Source organism: Ylistrum balloti, unplaced genomic scaffold (genome assembly GCF_031769215.1).
Source record: "Ylistrum balloti isolate Yb309-2 unplaced genomic scaffold, AGI_CSIRO_Ybal_v1 Utg369848, whole genome shotgun sequence".
Lineage (NCBI taxonomy): Eukaryota > Metazoa > Mollusca > Bivalvia > Pectinida > Pectinidae > Ylistrum > Ylistrum balloti.
Genome location: NW_026782002.1, coordinates 508,649 through 530,734, shown reverse-complemented (window position 1 = coordinate 530,734; position 22,086 = coordinate 508,649). Strand labels below are relative to the sequence as shown.

At 34.5% G+C, this 22,086-nt stretch overlaps 1 protein-coding gene across 1 annotated transcript; it reads left to right on the top strand.

Annotated features, from left to right (window-relative positions):
• Positions 1-6,999: 6,999 nt before the first annotated feature.
• Positions 7,000-20,656, top strand: LOC132545441 (natural resistance-associated macrophage protein 2-like). Its single transcript, XM_060209125.1, has 15 exons — positions 7,000-7,042; positions 9,881-9,999; positions 10,428-10,550; positions 14,077-14,242; positions 14,603-14,663; positions 15,547-15,685; positions 16,092-16,247; positions 17,039-17,197; positions 17,429-17,476; positions 17,945-17,983; positions 18,253-18,372; positions 18,647-18,870; positions 19,307-19,463; positions 19,936-19,986; positions 20,496-20,656. The coding sequence occupies exons 2-15, from the start codon at positions 9,895-9,897 to the stop codon at positions 20,574-20,576; spliced, it is 1,629 nt and encodes a 542-aa protein (XP_060065108.1). The 5' UTR covers positions 7,000-7,042; positions 9,881-9,894; the 3' UTR covers positions 20,577-20,656.
• Positions 20,657-22,086: the final 1,430 nt, after the last annotated feature.

The window sequence follows — 22,086 nt, the reverse complement described above, 5'->3', positions numbered from 1 at the left end:
CTTTTGTTTTGATATCTTTTTTTTATTTTTCGTTAATGTACACGTATATTCACCTCACAACCGTCTTAAAACGTGAGTTTCATTTTCGGCATTCTTTACACAATGATGAAATTTAACATCGAGTCATTCTTTTTCGAGTTGATCTTTCCTGGCGCGTGTTGTATGGAGTTTCAATAGAAATCGCTTTAAGAAAGTTGTAAGGAAGTATCCCTTTGGTGTATGGTGTAAAACGTGCTAAAATAACCCCGATTTGCTATACAATAAGACAGTTCATCAATACATTTGACCAAACTCCTTTGGGCTTAAACGATGGTTTTTCCAAGTAAAAACGGAAAATTTGTGAAATTAATCAAACTCGCTTAAAGAGCTAACTTCCAAAACGTGATGTGTAATCTTTGAAAAAAACAACAACTGAAGAATGACGTAAAATACTGAATGATATCATTTTGGATGACGGAGAACGGGACAACCTAATGACCGCTATAAGTGAATGACTTACTGGGATACTCATTGAAGTGATGCTGTAGTTTATGTATATATATAATGTTTATGCTGTAGGTTGTTGAAACGACCATGTAATCTCTAAACGGAAGGGAAAAATGTCTGTTTGCTTGTCTGAAGATTTCTCATTTCAGATATGGAACAAAGGTCTTACTCATGACTTCCGTGAAGACAAATTTTACATCATTTTTATGGTTAAACCCCCAAAATTTGAACCGTCGAAAAATCAGCATTCACAGTAAATGAGTCAAATCTTCCCCTCTAGTGTTTTAACAAAAACACGAAAATACCAACATGTCAACACAGTCTTAATCCTTACTCAAATTAAATACAACTATGGCAAAATATGAGCAAAAGAAAAATTTTAATGGAGACTCCTGAAAAAGCACAAGGAGAACAAGACCAGGTGTTCCGGAAGAGTAAGCGTCTTATGCTTCTTCTTCTCCAGCCGCCATGTAAATCTTTGTCTTTCAAGGTAAGTAATGTCAAATTCAAAAATGAAAACAAGGTATATAGAAACGGATGATTCATTAAGGAATTTTAACTCGAGATAAATAGTTTTTATTTGTAAACACAAGGTCTGATGTAGTTTAACGTCCCCGCAACAGTAATTTTCACATGGAGACGTCACCGGGTGAAGGGCAACTGACTAACGCTTTTATAGTGTTACCACACTGGAATATTAGAGTCTTGACATGGTTACATAACACTTCACATGTTCACCTAATAATAACGATCTGCTTATCCAGATGCCTTCCTTGCGACAAACCGGAAATACAAAAATCCATTTCAATCACTTTGGTATGTCGCGTCTTGGGGCCACAACCTATAATTCGTCATTGCTTGGTCAGTCGCTCAACCTCAAATACCAATTTACGTGAAGAAATGGCAAAGAAGACATTGAGAAATGAACAGAAATCTCTCTCTTCCCTCTTTAAAGTCTATTTGAATTCACTTCATCTAAACACGCGACCGTGATATCAGATTGTGCACTAACATATCTCCAGTTTATGAGCACACCTTTAATAAAGAATGGTTAGCTTAACTCGTGTAACTACTCAAACACGCCTTAAAAAGTATCCTACCAGCCATTTTCTAAAATCGGTTTACAATATCAATATAATTTATATTGAAACAATAATATCAAACTTACAATCTTTTTAGTAATTATATTTTTTTATCAGTGTAATTTTGAACAAAATGACAGGGACTGATATCTCGTAAGGAGTTAACTAAGCGAGATAATTTTTTCTAACCATGAGTGGTCCCACACATCGTCCATGTGAAAGATACTGCAATATTTACCTATTATAATCACACATTCATTTATGGTGGAAATATTTGTTTTGTAATTAGAAACGTCTGATTCCTTAAGGAGGTAAGTCCTATTACAGTACTCGCTGTTTGTAAAACTATTGAAATTTATTTCATAACAGTTCAGTATGTGGAGAAACCGTGATATTTAAGCATTTAACAAGCATTGATTGATTATAAATAAACCATCTGATAACACATGACCAGATTAAAATCAATACATATTGTAAGCTACATCATGTATATCAATGAAACGGACTTTTTGTCTAAAAGTTGAACATTTTCATTGATAATAAGATAGTTACAGACCATAAAATTCAGTTATTTTTATAATTGTTTTTTTCATACCCTGTTCTATAAAGCTATCATGTATTAGTTGGTAAATAGTCTTGTCTGGGACATAAGAACCATATATAGACCAGTGAGTGGTACCTGGTAATTACTCTCTATAGGATAAAATAAAGAACAGTTTCAAATCTCTATTGATTCTTTAATCGAAATCTAGACTACCATAGATTCATTTAAGTGTTGTCCAGATAATTCAAAATGATTGCGTGACTTTTCGTAAAATTCTAAATCTGGTTGAAAATCTTTCAGTTGTCACAATGGTTTTGCATTCATGATTGGGTATGATTTAGTTATGACGTAACCAATGTTGTTGTTTGTCCTGCAGCTAGCGCGTAGTACCTGCTGCCCCCATTACAAGATCTGCAAACCTTGGGATCTTTACAAGTTTTTTTTTCTTTTCTTAAGACGTGTTCCTAAGATCTCCCTTGACATTCCCTAACTTTTGGCCTTTAGTTGAGTGTTTGCCCCTGTGAGGTTCTGTCCACTGGCCGAGACAAACCATTAAATAAAAATGACAGTTATTGCTACCTGGGTAAACCTCTGCATTATGGACATGTAAAGACCGGTTTGCCGTGGTCAGTATAATGTTTCCACATGAGGTGTCCTGCTGGAGACGAATGGCGTATATTTCAGTGTGGTGGAACTGTAAAATCGGTTTCAGTTCCGCATGATGCGGTTTGTCACAGCCTTCCACAAACACACACTCTGCACCTGCACACACCTGACAGTATCACTTTATATTACGTTTAACAATATAAAAACTAGTTAAACCCAACCTATGTCCGTATTGAAATCTAAATGAAGACATATGTATTCATAAACTACCCTACACTATGTTCAGAGTGTACATAACTGCATTCATCTTTAACTTTTTTATTATTATCATAAAATGATAGATAAATCACCTGATAACATTTATAAGCTCCATCTGATTCTTATCCTACACCAACTATGTATTAGATATTTATCCTACAACATCTTCGTCTTAGATCTGACTTTTATTCAACACCACCTTCATGTTATCTTTGACTTTTAGCTTACATCTCCATCGTGCTAGATCATTCATCCTACACCACCTACGTGTCAGATCGACCATTCATCCTACACCACCTACGTGTCAGATCGATCTTTCATCCTACACCACCTGAATGTCAGTTCGATCATTCATCCTACACCACCTACATGTCAGATCAATCACTCATCCTACATCACCTACATGTCAGATCGATCATTCATCCTACACCACCTACGTGTCAGATCGATCATTCATCCTACACCACCTACGTGTCGGACTGATCATTCATCCTACACCACCTACGTGTCAGATCGATCATTCATCCTACACCACCTACGTGTCAGATCGATCATTCATCCTACACCACCTACGTGTCAGATCGATCATTCATCCTACACTACCTACGTGACAGATCTATCATCATCCTACACCACCTACGTGTCAGATCTATCGTTTATCCTACACCACCTGCATGTCAGATCGATCATTCACCCTACACCACCTACCTGTCAGATCGATCATTCATCCTACACAACCTACGTGTCGGACCAATCATTCATCCTATACAACCTACGTGTCAGATAGATCATTCATCCTACACCACCTACGTGTCTGTTCGATCATTCATCCTACACCACCTACGTGTCTGATCTATCATTCATCCTACCTTCTTCGTGGTTCACCTGTGATTCATATGACAATATATCGACATGACATTCTCTATTAACCTAACATCTTATCTTGTGAATGTTATTTGGAGTCCAGAATTATATTTTGAGCAGATTCATAATTGTCTTCATAATAGGTACTACTTGTATTCTCTTTGTGCGAGTTGCCTCTTGCTTTCACCTGCGATTCATATTACAATATATTAGCATGACTTTCTCTTTTGATTTACCTAACGTCTTATCTTATGAATCTTATTGTGAGTCCTGAGTAATATTTTGAGAAAATCATCATTGTCCTCATAAAAGATACTTCTTGTATCCTTTTTGTCCGATTTGCCTCTTGCTTTTGCACCAGACTCGGACACCTGCAAGGACTGATGTCGTCAAAATGTCCCACTCTTGGGAACTTGCATCCTCTCTCAGCATCCATTACTACATTGCCAGTGTGATAGGCGGTGTCCTACGCCTTATTTGGCGCTAGATCCGCGTAATGTTTACTAATTACATTGGTGGGGAAAAGCTTTCTGTTTGTCTTATTCTCTACAGGTTTTCAGGAGTCTCCATGTTGATATCTTTTTGTATATATTTTTTTCCTCATTTCATAAGTTTTGAATTTGACTTTTGGTTTTGTTATCATGTTGGTATTTTCTTGTTGTTTGATTATGTTAAAATTACCAAATTCATATAGAAAACAATTCCGAGTTACGAAAACAATGTCTAAGATTTGTTCTTTTTGATTTACGAGTCAAAAATAAAATACCCTAATATACACATAGGCGTAACACGAAATTCACATTACTGGCATCCTTTTAGAAAGGAAAAATAAATAAACACAGTGTCCATCAAAAAAAGTATAATTTAAAAGTATGAAACTAGATGTTCTAGACTGGTAAGCGTCTTTTGTTTCATCGACGACATCCGCAATATGTATTTAGGTCAATTCTATTTGAAACCAACATACAAATTCGAAATTAATGGTGACACCGGAACATTCAGACAGTTCATCAAATCTCGCTGTGAAATAAATTAGAACTTTATTTTTTCTATGTATTGTAGTTGTTGAGAACGACACTTATGCCAAATGATTTAAAAATCTGAATGTGAGAAAATGTACATGTACTAATAGGTACCCATAACCGAATTTCTCGAGAGGGTTTTATTTTCTCGATATTGTTGAAGATGGAATTAAGGCGTCAAATTAGATATGATGAAAATGAAACTGGTTAAAAAACCAACAAAAACAAAAAATCCTACCATGTAAATATTGGTTAATTCATGTAGGTAACATCACGCTCCGAAATGAGAATACGGGAAATTAACACCTTCGCCATAAGATGCTTTCACTCTGAACATAAAAAACTCAAAAAAACATGTAAACATAAAAAAACTTTAACATCTAAAAAAATTACATTATAATCCTTCCAACTTTTGTTGAAGCGATACGAAATAACTCCTTTATCTCTTTCTAGTTTGTGTGTTATAATCAGACAAAATGACCCGATGTATTACACCAAAATATTTACACTTGCTTTTTGTAATGCGTGATTGTATTCAATCATTTTTTTAAAACGATGTCGCTAATTTTGTGATGTTTTAATTTGGCAGGTGCCACACAAACGAAATTGGAACGGTGGCCACTTCAACAAATGATGGAAAGTAAGTAAACACTCACTGTACTGATAACTATCCTATCAAACTATGTCCTCTTTGTGTTCAGTAATTTTCCTTTCTTCAGTAACGACATATAGATTTCATAGTTAGCGATCTTCATTCTTTGCTTTATTTGGGTTTTATTTGTGTTTCTGTTCCATCTTGCATTCATTGTTTTAAGTTTATGAATGCTTGTTTTGCTATCCTTTATTATACATTACCTGGGTTTTCTACATGAGATATTTCTCGATACAGAGACAAATTGTCAGGGTCGTCCTTACTGTCAAATTGCTATCGACGCCATATGGATAAACTTTGTTTATTTTGTTCCCTTTCTAACAACGGAGGAAATAGTAATATTTTCATCTATTCTTAATCTCTAAATTGGTGAAACGGATACGAAATATGTACAAAAATGTATATGGAAATGAGACCAGGAATTCTGCTATTCCGGAATTCCTGGTCTCATTTCGATATACATTTTTGTACATATTTCGTATCCGTTTCACCAATTTAGAGACAACGGTCATGTGTATCATGACCATTTCAAGAACTGTGGAGTCGCAGACAGACATGAAGCACTTCCGAAACACAATAAAAACTACGCTGGCGGATATACATCTGCTTAAAACCCCATCGTACAGGAAGACAGATCGTGGGATGGAATTCGTGTAAAGCCCCGTTGCCCCACAGGCACTCGAGGCCAGGATATTATTTTTAAAACATTGATTTTTGTTTTAGCACTCATGACTGACGTTATTTAAACGAAACATCAGCAGAATTCAAGTTTATGTGCTGGTTGACAAATCCGAGGTCCACGGTCATTAAAAATGTTTAAAAAATAATATCCTGGCCTCGAGTGCCTGTGTTACTACCAAGGTTGTGAAAAATACGCAATTTGAAAATATACTTTACACATCCCATAAAATTTCGCCGAAGTCTTCATCAACCTGATAAAACGGAAGACTTTCTGCTGTAGATTACGTATTGCACTATCACTTTAATCACGAACTTGAAATTGAAAAAGAGGTAGTATTAACTAGATCGATGTGTTTGAACTCAAAACAATCTAATATTTGTGAGTACATCGATTTTTAGACATTTATTTCACGGACTTAACGTCCGTTATCTTCCGACCTTCCGACATCCGAGATTTTATTTTTCAAAAAATGAATAGAATGGGAAATGCAGGGAGTGAAAGTACATAGTGGTAGAAGGTTTGGGATAAAGATAGCGTCGACTGTCACGATGGAGGAGTACATTCATGAATAGATTGAAATTAGGTCGTTAACATTACAGTGAACAGGCGAGAAGGTGGTTGTTGCAGTTATTTGATACCACGTTTTATAATGTCAGTATATATGTGTGTTGGGTACACATGTACTTGGATACACAGTAGTAGATGTACTCACTTATATGATAAATCACTCAAGCCAAAAGTCAACAACACATGACTGTTTATGAAATGACGTCACAATTGTTACACTTATTTGCCTATGTCGCCTATAGTGAGATGAAGCTGGGTGAAGAGATGTAAACAAAACAGGTAAGCTTGTCTTTATACTGGGTAGATTAAAAACTTGACGAATCATATCTCGGCTATGTATTAAGGTGAGCTTTTGAGAACATGTACCTTCTGTTTATTTGTATATTGTATGCTGAAGGCGAGTCAGTTTTACAGATAATGATAACACGTGCCTACAGTCTATGTACGTATTGTATACTGAAGACCAGCCACTTGATAGATGTTTAAGATTACCGGAGTTTAGTCGCGTCGTTTAATATTTGCTCAATCATGTTATGCAATTAGATATCAATGTTCTAACTTTACAAGTCAGACGAAACAACTCTGTGCTATATGTTATCATACTATTTGGCACTCGATTAATTTTTATAACTATATAACTGTTTAACAGTGAAGATTGTTTTAGTAAGAATCTCATAATGATAATTTTCATGAAGAATCAAATCCCACGAATTTATGTATCCACGAAATCACACAGGTGAAATCTGTCTGATTATAGTACCATTGGATTTCGCGAGAAAGAGTTAACCACGAAATCAAATGCCATTGAAAATGTAAATTATTGGAAAATCACGAAATATGAACACAACGATAATTTATTTTAAAATTTTACAATATATCAGACACACCAGTACCGTATTAACAGTATGGTGACCTGATATATCTATCTGTTAATAACCTCTCTATATCAGCTGTTTATTATGTCGGTTATCGGTGTGATCATCACACGTAAAACAACTATCTAAAGTGATCACTTCGCTAAACATTTGATGTTTTGCTGGTTTTATAACCACGTGAACAGTCAAGGTCATTTTGAGGCAAGAATCTCTTAGTTAAAGCTGGTGACAACCTTACTGGAAAGCATACAGAGGCCTGTCGCGTGCTATCCTGAGCAATTAGAACTAGTGTTTTTTTCCCAAGGAACAACCACGACAGCAAAGACCGATCCGTTTCACAGCTTCCAGAAAAAACACATCCTTCACGGGTAGGGCCAGGCATCCAGGATCTTAACACAAGGTTACATATGCGAATGTTCTATGCTAAGCCATCTCGATCCACTTGCTATACATCATAATATCGGCTGTAAATTAGGTCGTTGTTACAAAACAAAGGACTGACGACAGGCATACTATTTTGAGAATATCTCCTTCGTTACCTACTCAGAAGAAGTAAAGCAAATAATTGATGAACTTGCACGAGACTGTTTTATCTTCTTAAAGGACTAATCAGTGATGATAGATCTACGTTTAAACGCAGGAGGAGACTGAAGAAAAACAAAATTACAAAATGTTAGACGAGGAAGTGCACTAACTCCATAGTTCAATCAGTTTCAAAATATTCAATTTTGCATGATTTGAAAAGAAAAGGTACCACGTAAGTATTCGGAATTGTGTCACTATTAGCAACCAGGGATTGTAAAACAACATTTCTGATTTTCTTTTACTGTATTTCTTAAATTCTACACGAAAGACTATCGCCTGGTAAATCCTGTATTTCTGTAAAACTGGATCCAGAAAGAGCATGTCATTCGAAGTAATAAAACTTAATTGATATTTATTATCTTTTCATTTAAAATAGTTTCTCAGTTGTGGTCAATTTTCAGTGCATATTTCGAAATCTTCAACTCACACTTCAGAAAATCGAACATTACAAAAATCATTATTTTTTTCTTGTTAAACGACGAGCGCAAATATCGCAATGCGTGATATGAAATGCGTTTGTTATTTGTAATTACAAGTTTTTCAATATTTTACAGATATGTCTGTGTCTTGTAAAAATGACAGTGTAAAATATAAACATACTTTAACCACCAGGGTTTTAATTGAGACAGTATTACTAACTATAGCAATTTGACCTAAATGTACAGACTCGATTGATAACGGTTTAGAACGTGATAAGAATGGTATGTTGCTGTACATTTAGATAAAAGTCAAGGTCGCTCAGAACACATTTAACAATGCATTTGTGTTATCTAAATTCTTTGTTAAAACATTTACGGTCAACATATCTCATGCTTGGTGCGATATTAATTAGTCGGACGTGTTTGTTGGTCGTTAATTTTCCTGTTGGTTTCGTAATCGTTTACCTTGTTCTCATTTGGGAACGTGACATTTCTTATTTAGAGTCACTTTCAAAGTGGACTAAATCTATTTGTTCACGCTTAGAAGAATACGCAGAGTAAAACTTTAAAAAAAAAAAAAAATTGTGTATTCCATGATGTTCAATCCACACTTTAAGACTTACGTGCTAGGGATGGGAATGGTATTGTACCTGCAGAAAAGACATCTTATAATGTGTTTGCAGATATCATTACATTTCCTACAAAATAGCTTTGCTCAATAACTAAGGACATCATATCTATACATTACCTAGTCTTTCCATAGAAGGAATTCTGGCTTATTATGTTTCAGTGTTACAGTCATTTAGATTCCCTAGCAAACATAAATACGGGGCTCTATAGCTTTTATATTGGGTTTCTGAACTTAATGGGAATCTATATAAACAGATAGTTCCTTAATCTGCTCTAGCAAACCTTTATTAAATCTTCATACTACCATTCTCAATACTAATCAAGCAGCATGGATGTCATCAAGTTATTTTCGTAAAAGTAATCGCGAGGGGTTTGACTTCGTGATTGACTCTCCACGCGTATTAACGCGAAAATAAAGCCCACGCGAAATATATGTGATTTACAGTATTCAATTTGCATTATTGACAACATACAACATAGTATTTCGTCATTATGGTACTAAGGACATTATGTACTATATCAATACAGACATCTATAACTTAGACAGAAATCGTCTTTCATCAGTATCGTTGGAGGTTTTGCATCTACATTTCTTATTTTTTCACCAGGATCAGTAAACGAAATGGCAGATATGACAGTATCAGTTAACACGGAGAAGAAGAACGCCAATGATACGAGGGCTTCAACATACTTCGATGAACGGGTTGCTGTTCCACAACCAGATGGTGTAAGAAAGCTTGGATTGAAGTATTCCATCTCTTTCTGTCTTGAGATCAATCGTATTAATAATGACATTACCTACACTTTCTGCATTATCATCTATCTTAGTTATACATTTTGTACACGTTCAATAAATTTTCGGTTGTTCACAGCCAATCTCTTTATTTCATACATATCCTGTTCAATGTTCAATAAACAACCGCATTATTTGTATAATTAGATTTAAGGTCTTAAAATGAACAATATGATTTTTTTTTCGTGTTTGAAATCACGATTATATGTTTTTCTAGTCGACAGAAAATGAACAATTTGCCTATTAATAATTATTTCATTAAAAAAAACCATATGCAATGTAACTGTTATGTAACTATTACATGTATTTGTAAATGGTTCAATGGACACTTTGCTAATTTACTACAATTTTGTTTGTTTTAGACTCGCTTCAGTTTCCGAAAGTTGTGGGCCTTTACGGGGCCCGGGTTTCTGATGAGTATTGCCTATTTGGACCCAGGGAACGTGGAGTCAGACTTGCGAGCTGGGGCTAGTGCACAATTCAAGGTATTTATACACTTAAGCGAATACATCATTCAGATTTCATTTAATTTTTAGCCACAGCGATACTGTGACTTATTTACTATTACAAAAGATACATTTCTGCGTTTTGATTTTCTCATGAATTGCAGTTTATGCATTCTTTATGTCTATTGATAGCATTACATGTTTCAATCATTCATAGCGAAAGGGGAAAAAGGCTGAAGCGTAACCAAGATACGATTCACCAACAGTTTTCAAAGTAATTTATTAAATCAAGTTGATTCAAGGGGGGATTCGACAAAAGTACAGGTCTTTACACTCTCCTTCGAGCGTTTGCCCCAGTGAGGAAGTCTTTGGGTGTTGTCCTCTTTGCGAGATATACTAAAATCTGTGAAAAACGGTTTTACTTCTCTCTGCATAACGTCCAATAATATGGTAGTGTAACAACTGGTTAGTCTTTTTCTGTATAATTTGACAAGGTGAGGTGTCTTGCTGCTGGCTTTCGGCAGTATACTTCAGAGTGATTGCACTTTAAAGCCGACAACCATTACAAAATGTCATACAGGAATATATCACAGCCTTCCAATACTACATCCATCGAACACACTCACTCACCATGTATATACATTAAGGCCGTCCTTCAGTGATCATAGTTGTTGATAGAACGTTAAACAATATAAATCCCTAGAGACACATACTAATTAGAACAGGTTGGGAAGGTTAACATTTAAAATCAAATCATGATATTCTCGCAAGAAATACTTTATCATTACTGTTAACTTATTGTAGATCGATTCGTCAGAGTGAAATATGCATTTGTTTTGAAAATAAAGCATCTTAGTAATGTGAGTTCATGTCGATATTTTTTTTTATCTTGGTAATCTTACTTCATATTGTTATCTTTGTATTGTCACATCAGTTTGATCTTGGTAATCTCACTTCAGTTTGATCTTGGTAATCTCACTTCAGTTTGATCTTGGTAATCTCACTTCATTTTGATCTTGGTAATCTCATTTCATTTTGATCTTGGTAATCTCACTTCATTTTGATCTTGGTAATCTCACTTCATTTTGATCTTGGTAATCTCACTTCAGTTTGATCTTGGTAATCTCACTTCATTTTGATCTTGGTAATCACACTTCATTTTGATCTTGGTAATCTCACTCCATTTTGATCTTGGTAATCTCACTTAATTCTGATCTTGGTAATCTCACTTCATTTGGATCTTTGTATCGTCACTTCGTTTTGATTTTGGTAATCTCACTTCATTTTAAACTTGGAAATTTCACTTCATTTTGATCTTAGTAATCTCGCTTACAATTTCAAAATTTGTTATACTGCATCCGCAATTGGGAACGAAAATACAGAAAGTGATAACATCAGTAGTCATCCATCATCACACAATTATAACCAGGAAGCACTTCAAGCCCAACATTTCCACCATCACTATGTGATTCACCGCTTTTAATTACTCAGAAAAAGGGCCACTTTGAGGGTGCATTGATACACACGCGTATTTAAATTCAGTGGTCTTTACATTTCTAAACAAGGACACAAACACTGTATAGTTTTATATTTTCATGATGCTCAAATTTTCAATTTTTCAAAGAATAAAAAATAAAATCGTGGATACTTGATTTCGTGCAGTTATATAGATCGATGAATTTACTTAAGATTGTTTTAATTGTTTATGGACATATGAATAAGTGGATTAAGAGGACCCATCAAATCAATGAAAATAAATCTGCCACGAAAATTAATGATCGTTCAGTACCCGAATGGCTTTATTCCCTAATCATTGTATAAACAAAATAGATGCTCGATAAAGTTAGATTAAAATCTTTTAAAATATAAACACTTTTTTTCATTTATTATCTTTTCGAATTTCTATTGAAATCTAAATTCAGACTGGCTTAAATGAAATTTCAAATATATATATAAATTATATTTGCCACAAATTTTTCATTTACATTTCTCATAGCAGGTTATTTCTTATGTAACTTCAAAATAATGAAGATATAATTTAGCTGAATATAAACGGGTATATGAGTCAGCCACTTATATTCCTTGATGGATCTTAATCTGATAGTGTGCGACCACGAACAAGTTTGTCTGAATAGAGATCGATCACGTACGCATGCCGCCTAATTTAATTTACAGACTGCAGCAAAATCATCCTGTTTCCCAACTTACGTCCGGGTTATTGTCAATGATATGACAAATATGGTTTTATAAGGCAGTCGACAGCACGAGTAAGCGTACACTTATATTTTCTTGACGTCATAAAAATCAGCAACATTACCCACCTTAATTTTTAATACCTGACTCACAAGCACGTGTCAACATTTGGTAGTTATATATATTTTACCACGTACGATCATACATTTTTCTCCTGTAAAAAAGTTATACTTTTAAAAACGAATATTAGATAAAGCTTCCGGTTAAATTAAATACACCTTATAAATTACATTACATTAACATGCCATTCAAACTGTCGGGTGACGTTAAGGACTGTGATGACGATGAGAGCCTTTAGGTCAGGAAGTGCCGAAGTGTTACAACGAAATTACTAGCTCATATGATAGAACTCAATTGTCATACGGGGCGCTCCCTAGTCACATGTGTGGGTTATGTGTGTGTCCCACTTACACGTTCACACTGTTGATAAGTAAGCCTTCCGTGTATATGGAAATTACATGTCATTGTTTAATTGTCATTTTGTAGCTTATTTCAGGGCCAACATAACTTTTTATATTATTCTTTATTTCTGTTTTTATTTTATTTGTATCTTTATATCACCTTTACTTATTTGTTCATTTGAGAGGGTGAGACAAAGAGAGCAATTACAGACCTCACGTTTCAATAAAAAAATAATACCAGAAAGTAACACAGTTTTATAACACTCATGGAATAGGGGGAAATGAATGATAAAGTTTTACTCACTTAAATTGGTATCTTCGTTGAAGCAAATGACACTTGCACTTTGAGAGAAAGATTATACAAAAACCAAGCAAGTGATTAACATACAAATTGGAAGTTAGATATTGTAGAGCCAAACAATGAACTACATCATACAGCTGTTTCGTCCTCATCAGTGATGCTAAGGACTTAAAGTTTGAAGTCTAAGAAACGACAGGAAAATGCAAGGTAGTCGAAAGAGAAGTCAAAACCTACACGGGGAGTTGCTACAGCCCCATCAATCAAAAAAATCCAATGTATCTGATCATTTTAAAAAGTCAAGTACGTATGTATTATGTATCTGAATCGTGCCACTATTCGAATGATTTGAAAAAAAGGGGCATGCAGGTTACGGCGAACCGTGAGAACTATAAGTCTACCAGCAGTGTCTATCACTCGCTATATCGAATATGGTGTTGGTGCTTTATTTTGTCGTATTTTATTTTTCAATTGAATAATTGTTTAATGCTTTTGTTTATGCAAAATTTGCCAATTTTTTTTTCTGTATTATCTGTAAAAGTCTATAATAATGTCATATATCATTGTGTATAATGATAACATCTGAATTTTCATTCTTCCATATTTTCTGCAGTTATTATGGGTTCTAATGGTTTCGACTGTTTTGGGACTCCTGATGCAGCGACTGGCTGCAAGATTGGGCGTAGTCACAGGGTTGCATTTGGCTGAGATTTGCTACAAACGTTATCCCAAAGTCCCTCGTGTGACACTGTGGGTAATGGTGGAGATAGCTATCATAGGTCATTATTATTCATGTCTGTCTCCTATTGATGGTATTTTGCATCCTTAAAATTAGAATAAAAAAGAGATAAAATTGCATAAAGTGCTATACGTTTATAATTTCGAAGATTGTTATTTTCAAGGAAAATGGCGGAGATTATTGACGTCACGAAAAAAGTGACCACCGTACTTTTATACATTAAAGATTTCAATAACGAAAATGAAGTTCTGAAAAAAGTTTCCAGCAGGATGATATACACATCCGATCGACACCTAAGATATTATCATAATTAGCATCTATTTTGATTTTATGATGTCGTTACCTGGAAAAAATTACCTTTGAACCAGATGAAAATAAAAAATATTACTTTCACTTTTAGGATCTGACATACAGGAAGTGATTGGAACAGCGATAGCCATCAGTATTTTGTCAAATGGAAGGTATGTACAAAGTTTTACACGCTCGGTCGCTGTTCCATCATTCGAGCATTGACATAATCATTTTTTATATCACTTTCTCACTATGAAAAGTATATATCACAAAAAATAACGTTCGGTATGATACAGTTATGGCATTTCGTTTACATCGATATGAGCGAAGGTAAAAAAATATCGACAGATGCCGAAGGCGAGGAGGGGCCACATAAATCGCCATATCGATCGAACCAAAGTGTCATCACTGTTTTATAACATTTGGTATCAAAATCACGGTATGATCCCATGCTATATAAATTATAACTAATTCCATGATATCAACCACCACGTCATGAATGTACCACTCTCCGAACATGTGTGCGATAAATCATATTGACTGAAGTTATGCTGCGTCAGAGAATACTTCCACGAGCGTTACATACCTGGTATAATATTTTATCACTGTCCCAGAAAACAAGTCGATGTGATCGGATGTAAACCAATCAGCCTAATACAAAAAATGTAATTAACAGTTGTATCCTGCTAAAACGCATTGATATTTATATCTATATTTAAAAGTACTAGATAAGGTAAATACGAACTCTTTGCATTCAAATATAGATATAACATGCCATATAAAGACGTCGTACGACAAATGTTTTCAACGAATCTTTCAAGAACCCACTAGCTGCGTTTTAGATATGTATTAATGTTACAATAGAGTCGCAAAGTCCAATATTTGAATTGGTATACTATTCTAGCATTTTAACAATGCTCCGTTATTTTGGTTACTCTTTTTTATCTGATGTGTCATGTAGTTTTGTCGCGTTAACTTTGTCGTATTGTCGCACTGTTGCCGCCCTGACATCAGCCGCTATAGTTATAATACGCCTTTTTCTATTTGCCATAGAATACCTCTGTATGGAGGAGTACTTATCACCATCGTCGACACATTCACCTTCCTTCTGCTGGACCGTTACGGGTTGAGAAAACTCGAAGCTTTCTTCTGTTTCCTAATTACCATTATGTCTATCAGCTTTGGATACGAGGTAAACACAATAAGGAATGAACGGTACTACTTATGTCCTGCCACAAACGATCCAAATAGGTCATCTGAACAATTTCGTCGTGTTTTTTCTTCATAGTTTGGATAAGAGCAATTGATTATAAGATTAATGAATAGAACACTGAAACAGAAAAAAAAAAAAAAAAAAAACGTTTCGGAAACTGTAAAAAAAATCACTATTGGACTATCATTTTTCAAAATTTATAGTTAATTGGAAAACTCAACATCAAAAATTTGTTTCAAACCTCCCTTGTCACATATCTTTTACAAGTATACATTTCAGTTCCCATGCTATACAGATCCATTTAAAACACGGCTTTAGGATTTAGACTTTGAACCCTGTCTACATGCCCTCTAGATTCATTTATCATATATCTTTTATATATCAGTATGTCGTAGTGCATCCTGACCAGCCAAGCGTCCTGAAGGGGATGTTCTTCCCTTACTGTGAGAACTGTGGATCTGATGAACTTCTACAGGGTATTGGTATAGTCGGAGCCATTATCATGCCACATAATATATACCTACACTCCGCCCTGGTGAAGGCAAGTAACTGGAGATTTCGGAACTCTTTTCTCCGTGTAGACAATGTCAATGAAAAAGAAGTTCTTATAACACAACTAGTAGAAAAAAATCAAGAAAATGCCAACATGTCAACATAATCATAATCTAAACTCAAATTTCATAAAACTAAGGCAAAAGAAGATCACGTGTTTCGGAAGAGTAAGCATTTTCTACATGCCATGTTACAAGAGCTTTTATTTTTTGAATTTATATATTTACATTATAAATTATGGAAAATATATGTACTTTTCATGCCTCCGCCAATTTTTGGAGGAGACATGTTGTATTCCTCTCAGAATCAATGCCATATTTTGGTTTGTAATGGGGCTACAGATCTGTCTCAGACTGTTCGTTCTCCTAACTGAGGAAGTCTCATACGAACATGCAGTTGATTAAAGCAGATTCTATTTATTCTTCCATCAGCTCTCTGATGTTACCACTTAACAAAAGACAACCCCACAATAATGATAAAGTACTCCAAAGCTTGCCGAGATAATCAAGCTTATTATATATTTATCCATGCTATTATTGGATGTATTCAAAGCTTCATCATATTCCTGATACTGTTGGAATTTTTTCTATTTTTTCGAATATTTCATGGTTAAAAAACAGTGGCAGGAAAATAATTGTGCTGAATCGGCTATATATCGGATAGAATTGCCATTTGGAAATTTATCTCGCTGCATCGAACGTTTAATGACGATTTAACTTCATTGTAAAATTTTGTACACATTAATCTATAAGTTAGTTTCACAGATTAATTGGTTTTTAGTCGAGGGACGTGAACCGTAAAGAGAAGGAGGCTGTACGGGAGGCCAACATGTATTTCTTTATCGAAGCAGCCATTGCATTGTTCATTTCTTTCCTCATCAACGTTTTCGTCACCGCTGTATTTGCCGAAGGATTCTATGGCAGATCATCCGAAGATATCGTCAGTATAATCACATGATGTTTTATCGTGTGTTTTTTTTTAAAATAATTATAATCATTTCAAAACATCTGAGTTCAGTACAACAATGAATAAAGACTGAATTGAATCTTTACACAATATCGTGTCAAGCATTCTTGTAAATGTTTGTGTATGAATTCATCATAATTGTACTTTCTTATCAAGATCTGTTTGACATTGGTTGCATTTCTTCCATTTCTTTTTCATTCCCAGTATCACGTCTGCACGAACGCTAGCAGCTCGTACTCATATTTATTTAATGTAAGTAGGCAAAATACCAATATCAGTCTAAATTAATTCAAGGTTGAATTTCTAATGACGTTGTTTCTAAGCACCAACGCATAGATTTGTTTTATATGTGTCTGTTGGTTTGATAGTTTTATAAAAATATATATTTATAATTTTGCTTTTATATTTTCGTTTTCAAAATTTGTTGATGCAAATAAATATAAAAATTAAATGTGAAATATGTTAAACAGAATTTTCAACAGACACTTGATTTTGTAATCATACATTTACCCAAGGTTCAGCATGTTGAAAGTTATTCTTTTACAGTGCACATCAAATACCAAAAAAAGAAATATTTTGGTCAAATACTTTAAATTTTAATCAACTATAAAATTAGGATTTTTTCTCAAAGCGTTTAATGATACGTTTTGTATATTACTTATAGCATTATTTTCTAAAACAAAAAAACCCCAATAAATTGTATTTTGCTTCATTAACCAGAACTCTCACGTGGTCGCTGACGTGGACATATATAGAGGGGTAAGTTGAATTCTTTGGTACGTTGTATTTTTTTTTATATTATAGAAGGGTAATTTGAATTATTTGTACGTTGTACATATACAATTTTTATATAAGTGATTTTTTTGAAATATTCAATTTTATTTCTAAATGATGTCTTCAAAACTGGTTGAGTGTTTGGTTTTTGTGTAGTAATTGTAACTTTATCAGTATTTAGTCGTGAAGGATAGAACCATATGCATGTATTAAGTATAGATATGATACCTTGATTGTCTATTTAATATTCACAGGGTATATACCTTGGTTGCAAATATGGCATAGCTGCAATGTATATTTGGGCAGTTGGAATTTTGGCAGCTGGCCAGAGTTCTACAATGACTGGCACATATTCGGGACAGTTCGCAATGGAGGTTAGTCACTAAACTGAGAGACACGTAATTTACTTATTCACAAAACTAAGAGACATAATTAATTAGCCACTAAACTGAGAGTTATATAGTTGTATATTCTTTACCTTAATTGACACCTCTCTTAACTGGAATGTAAGAATATCTCAAATCAACTTGATAAACTAATTATTGGTTGAGTTTGTTCTTTTATACATATGCAGTAGAATGTTGACAGCAGCTGACATATGATAACACATAACGAATCACTATCACGATGTTTTCCCTTTATGACTAGGGCTTCTTAAATCTAAAATGGAAGAGATGGCAAAGAGTGCTCTTCACGAGGTCCATCGCCATCTTACCAACAGTGTTCATCGCCATATACAAAGGCATACAGGACCTGACTGACATGAACGATCTACTCAATGTGCTAATGAGTCTGCAGTTACCATTCGCTCTCATTCCAATTCTAACGTTCACCAACTCACAGAAACTCATGGGGGATTTTAAAAATGGAATGTAAGAAATATTTATCATTTTCAATTAAAAAAAACAACAACTTTGTAACACTGTGTATTTTTGCCAAGCTGTTAATATAAACCATTTACCAGTGTATAATGATAATAATATTGTACTGTCATCTTAATGAGATATGGTTCCTAACTTCTTCCTAGAATGACAGATTGTTGATTTTATCATTGTAACTATATTTGGTGGTATTTAAAGTTACAGTACATGTGTGAAAAATAAATAAAGCTTAAATAATTCTTATTTTATTGTACATATATTTTGTTAAATCAATTAGCGTGATAATTAAATCGAAGAACACCCTAATAATTCAAATCACTGTAGAGAATTGTTTTGAAGACCTCTGTAACTATTGGGCAGCACATCATTAAGTTTTTAAGAATTTGATTTTGTCCATCACCCTTTCGATATTTTGTCTCTGTTACAGAGTAACACAGATTCTCACTAGTGTTTTATCAGTGGCTGTGATAGTCATAAACTTATATTTCGTGGCTGTGTATATACCAGACTTACCCCAACACTGGGCTATGTACCTCCTCGTAGCGATCATCCTCACCTTCTATGTACTGTTTACAACTTATTTGGTAAGTACATTTATCACAACAGTAGACTATTGTATCAATGTAGTGGTCTTTTTACGATTTGCTGTACTATATACAGTGTGACTTATTAGTATACCCATCTTAAGTGAGTCATCAGCTCATTACAGTCTTAATCTTGTTAAAGTCAATATCATTTACCTGTTGAATACACATTTACCATAACATAATACGTTATATGGTTAAATAAGTCTTCTCTTATCTACTTGCATACTACATGGCGGAGTTGTGATCTCACCATCAGGTCACATCTCCGCGTTGTGGTCATTTTTTAAACAAAATTTATATTTTTTTTCTCGAGACTTATGCCCGAATTCGACATTTTTTCGGTGACTTTTCTATTTATGTTTTATATCTTATAATTTATTAATTATGATCCTTATGATGATGTCTATTGCTGTAATTAATGTTGAAAAATCAAAAAGTTTTCCCTTATATTGGTTTTGCTTTGTTCCAGACATGGCATTGTCTGATAGGGATGGGATGGCGGTGGCTCTTAAAAATACCGGTGAGACTTTTGATGTTTAAATTTACTTTGTGGCCTTAGGCCTCTTATATAAAAACTGTACAGTATGATTATAAACAGCCATCGTCAGATCTTCAAAACGTGCTGTAAATGTTGGTTCTTTCATCTTTTGTTGTTGTTTGTTTTTGGCGAAAACAGTGAATCAAATCGAATGTATTTGTTGCAGAATTCATGTTACAACTTGTTTTCCTTTTGATATTTTCAGTTTACCTTATATTGGTAATTTTGTTTCGTCCTTGAGAACAGTAAAAAATAAACTCCTTGAAAAGGGAAATTCGTTAGCAAAATTAAGTCAAAACGGGTACTTTGGAAACGATAAATATAAGTATCCATTTGATAGGGTCATCGATTTGAAGTGAAACTTTATACTTATTTCTGTCATTTCGATCAAATCATTAATTAGACATGCTAGTTCCTGATGTAAGTTAAATAATCAGCTTCAGCATATAATATTTGTTCAAGTTTACAAGATTTTTTGTTTTTGTTTTTAGTGTCCAGAGTTTCTACGATATTCCGACGATTTCGCCGTTGAGATTCTTGAAGAAGAGGATTCGGAAATACGAATACAATAAGTGTGAAACATATTTAGTTGTTTACAAGTATTATATTGACTTATATTTGACTGGTACTGACATTATGTTGTTTGAAGTCAATTTACATACGATGGACGGATAGGCCTTGTGAAGGAAGTCATCACATCCTTACAAAAATATGTGATCATTACCAGTTCCTACCAGGGACTAATGTCTCTTGTCGCAGCCTGTTGTTCATTGCCGCATTCGGTTGTGCTGGATATTTACATAATTCTTCATTCGTGCTACTGCATCACACTAGGTAGTTCTATTACCTTGTCTCCCATCACCTTGTGTCTAGTACTGTGTCTGATGACCTGGGTAGTGATGTTAACTTGTCTCCCATCACCTTGTGTCTAGTACTGTGTCTGATGACCTGGGTAGAGATGTTAACTTGTCTCCCATCACCTTGTGTCTAGTACTGTGTCTGATGACCTGGGTAGTGATGTTAACTTGTCTCCCATCACCTTGTGTCTAGTACTGTGTCTGATGACCTGGGTAGTGATGTTAACTTGTCTCCCATCACCTTGTGTCTAGTACTATGTCTGATGACCTGGGTAGTGATGTTAACTTGTCTCCCATCACCTTGTGTCTAGTACTGTGTCTGATGACCTGGGTAGTGATGTTACCTGTCTCCCATCACCTTGTGTCTAGTATTGTGTCTGATGACCTGGGTAGTGATACTACCTTGTCTCCCATCACCTTGTGTTTAGTACCGTGTCTGATGACTATTACACCTTTGCTGTCTCTTCCTCCGTATCCATTTGGAAGTAACCTCTGTCTGTCTCATTGCTGTCCGTAACAGATTCTGTCGGTCTGCTTCTATGATGTCACTATCTTAAAACCTTATTAGACTGTTTACTTTAGATATGCTTACATGTAAATAACATTCTGATATGTGGAGTCTGCTTTCTTTGGTTTTCAAATAATTTGATCAGATGTTGACAACCAGATCCAGTGATTTCTTACCAGTTATTCACAATATTACAGTATCCAGTACCAAGTTTTGTTTCGTCACTATACTTGAGTCAACACAGAAGTACGTATATTGGTTTCTGGCACCTGAACCCATCTTAAGGGGAGGTTAATGATTCCAAGGAAAAGTAACTTCGTTATATGTATTTCCATATTTGTATTTAAATGTGATTCAGATCATACATGAGACCACCTTTAGATCAAGTTATTGATATACCTATTCCTATTGTACGTAATCGAGTCAATACGACCTTAATGGTTTAAGTATCACAAGTTTCTGAGTCAATCTAAAGCTAAGCTGGAATGTCCCCTATCTAGTTCAGTGCAATAACTTGATTGCTATGATTGTGAGAAATGAAAACTGCTTTGTTATAATTTTTACCAAATGTGGATGACAATATCAAGCGAGGCAGTCATTTTATTACGTTATTTTCATTTCATGACTAAACGTTATTGTCAGTATTATGATCACGTAATCGAGTTCTGATTAGCACAGCCAATAAAAATCGTCCCATAATATATTTCACTTGTGACA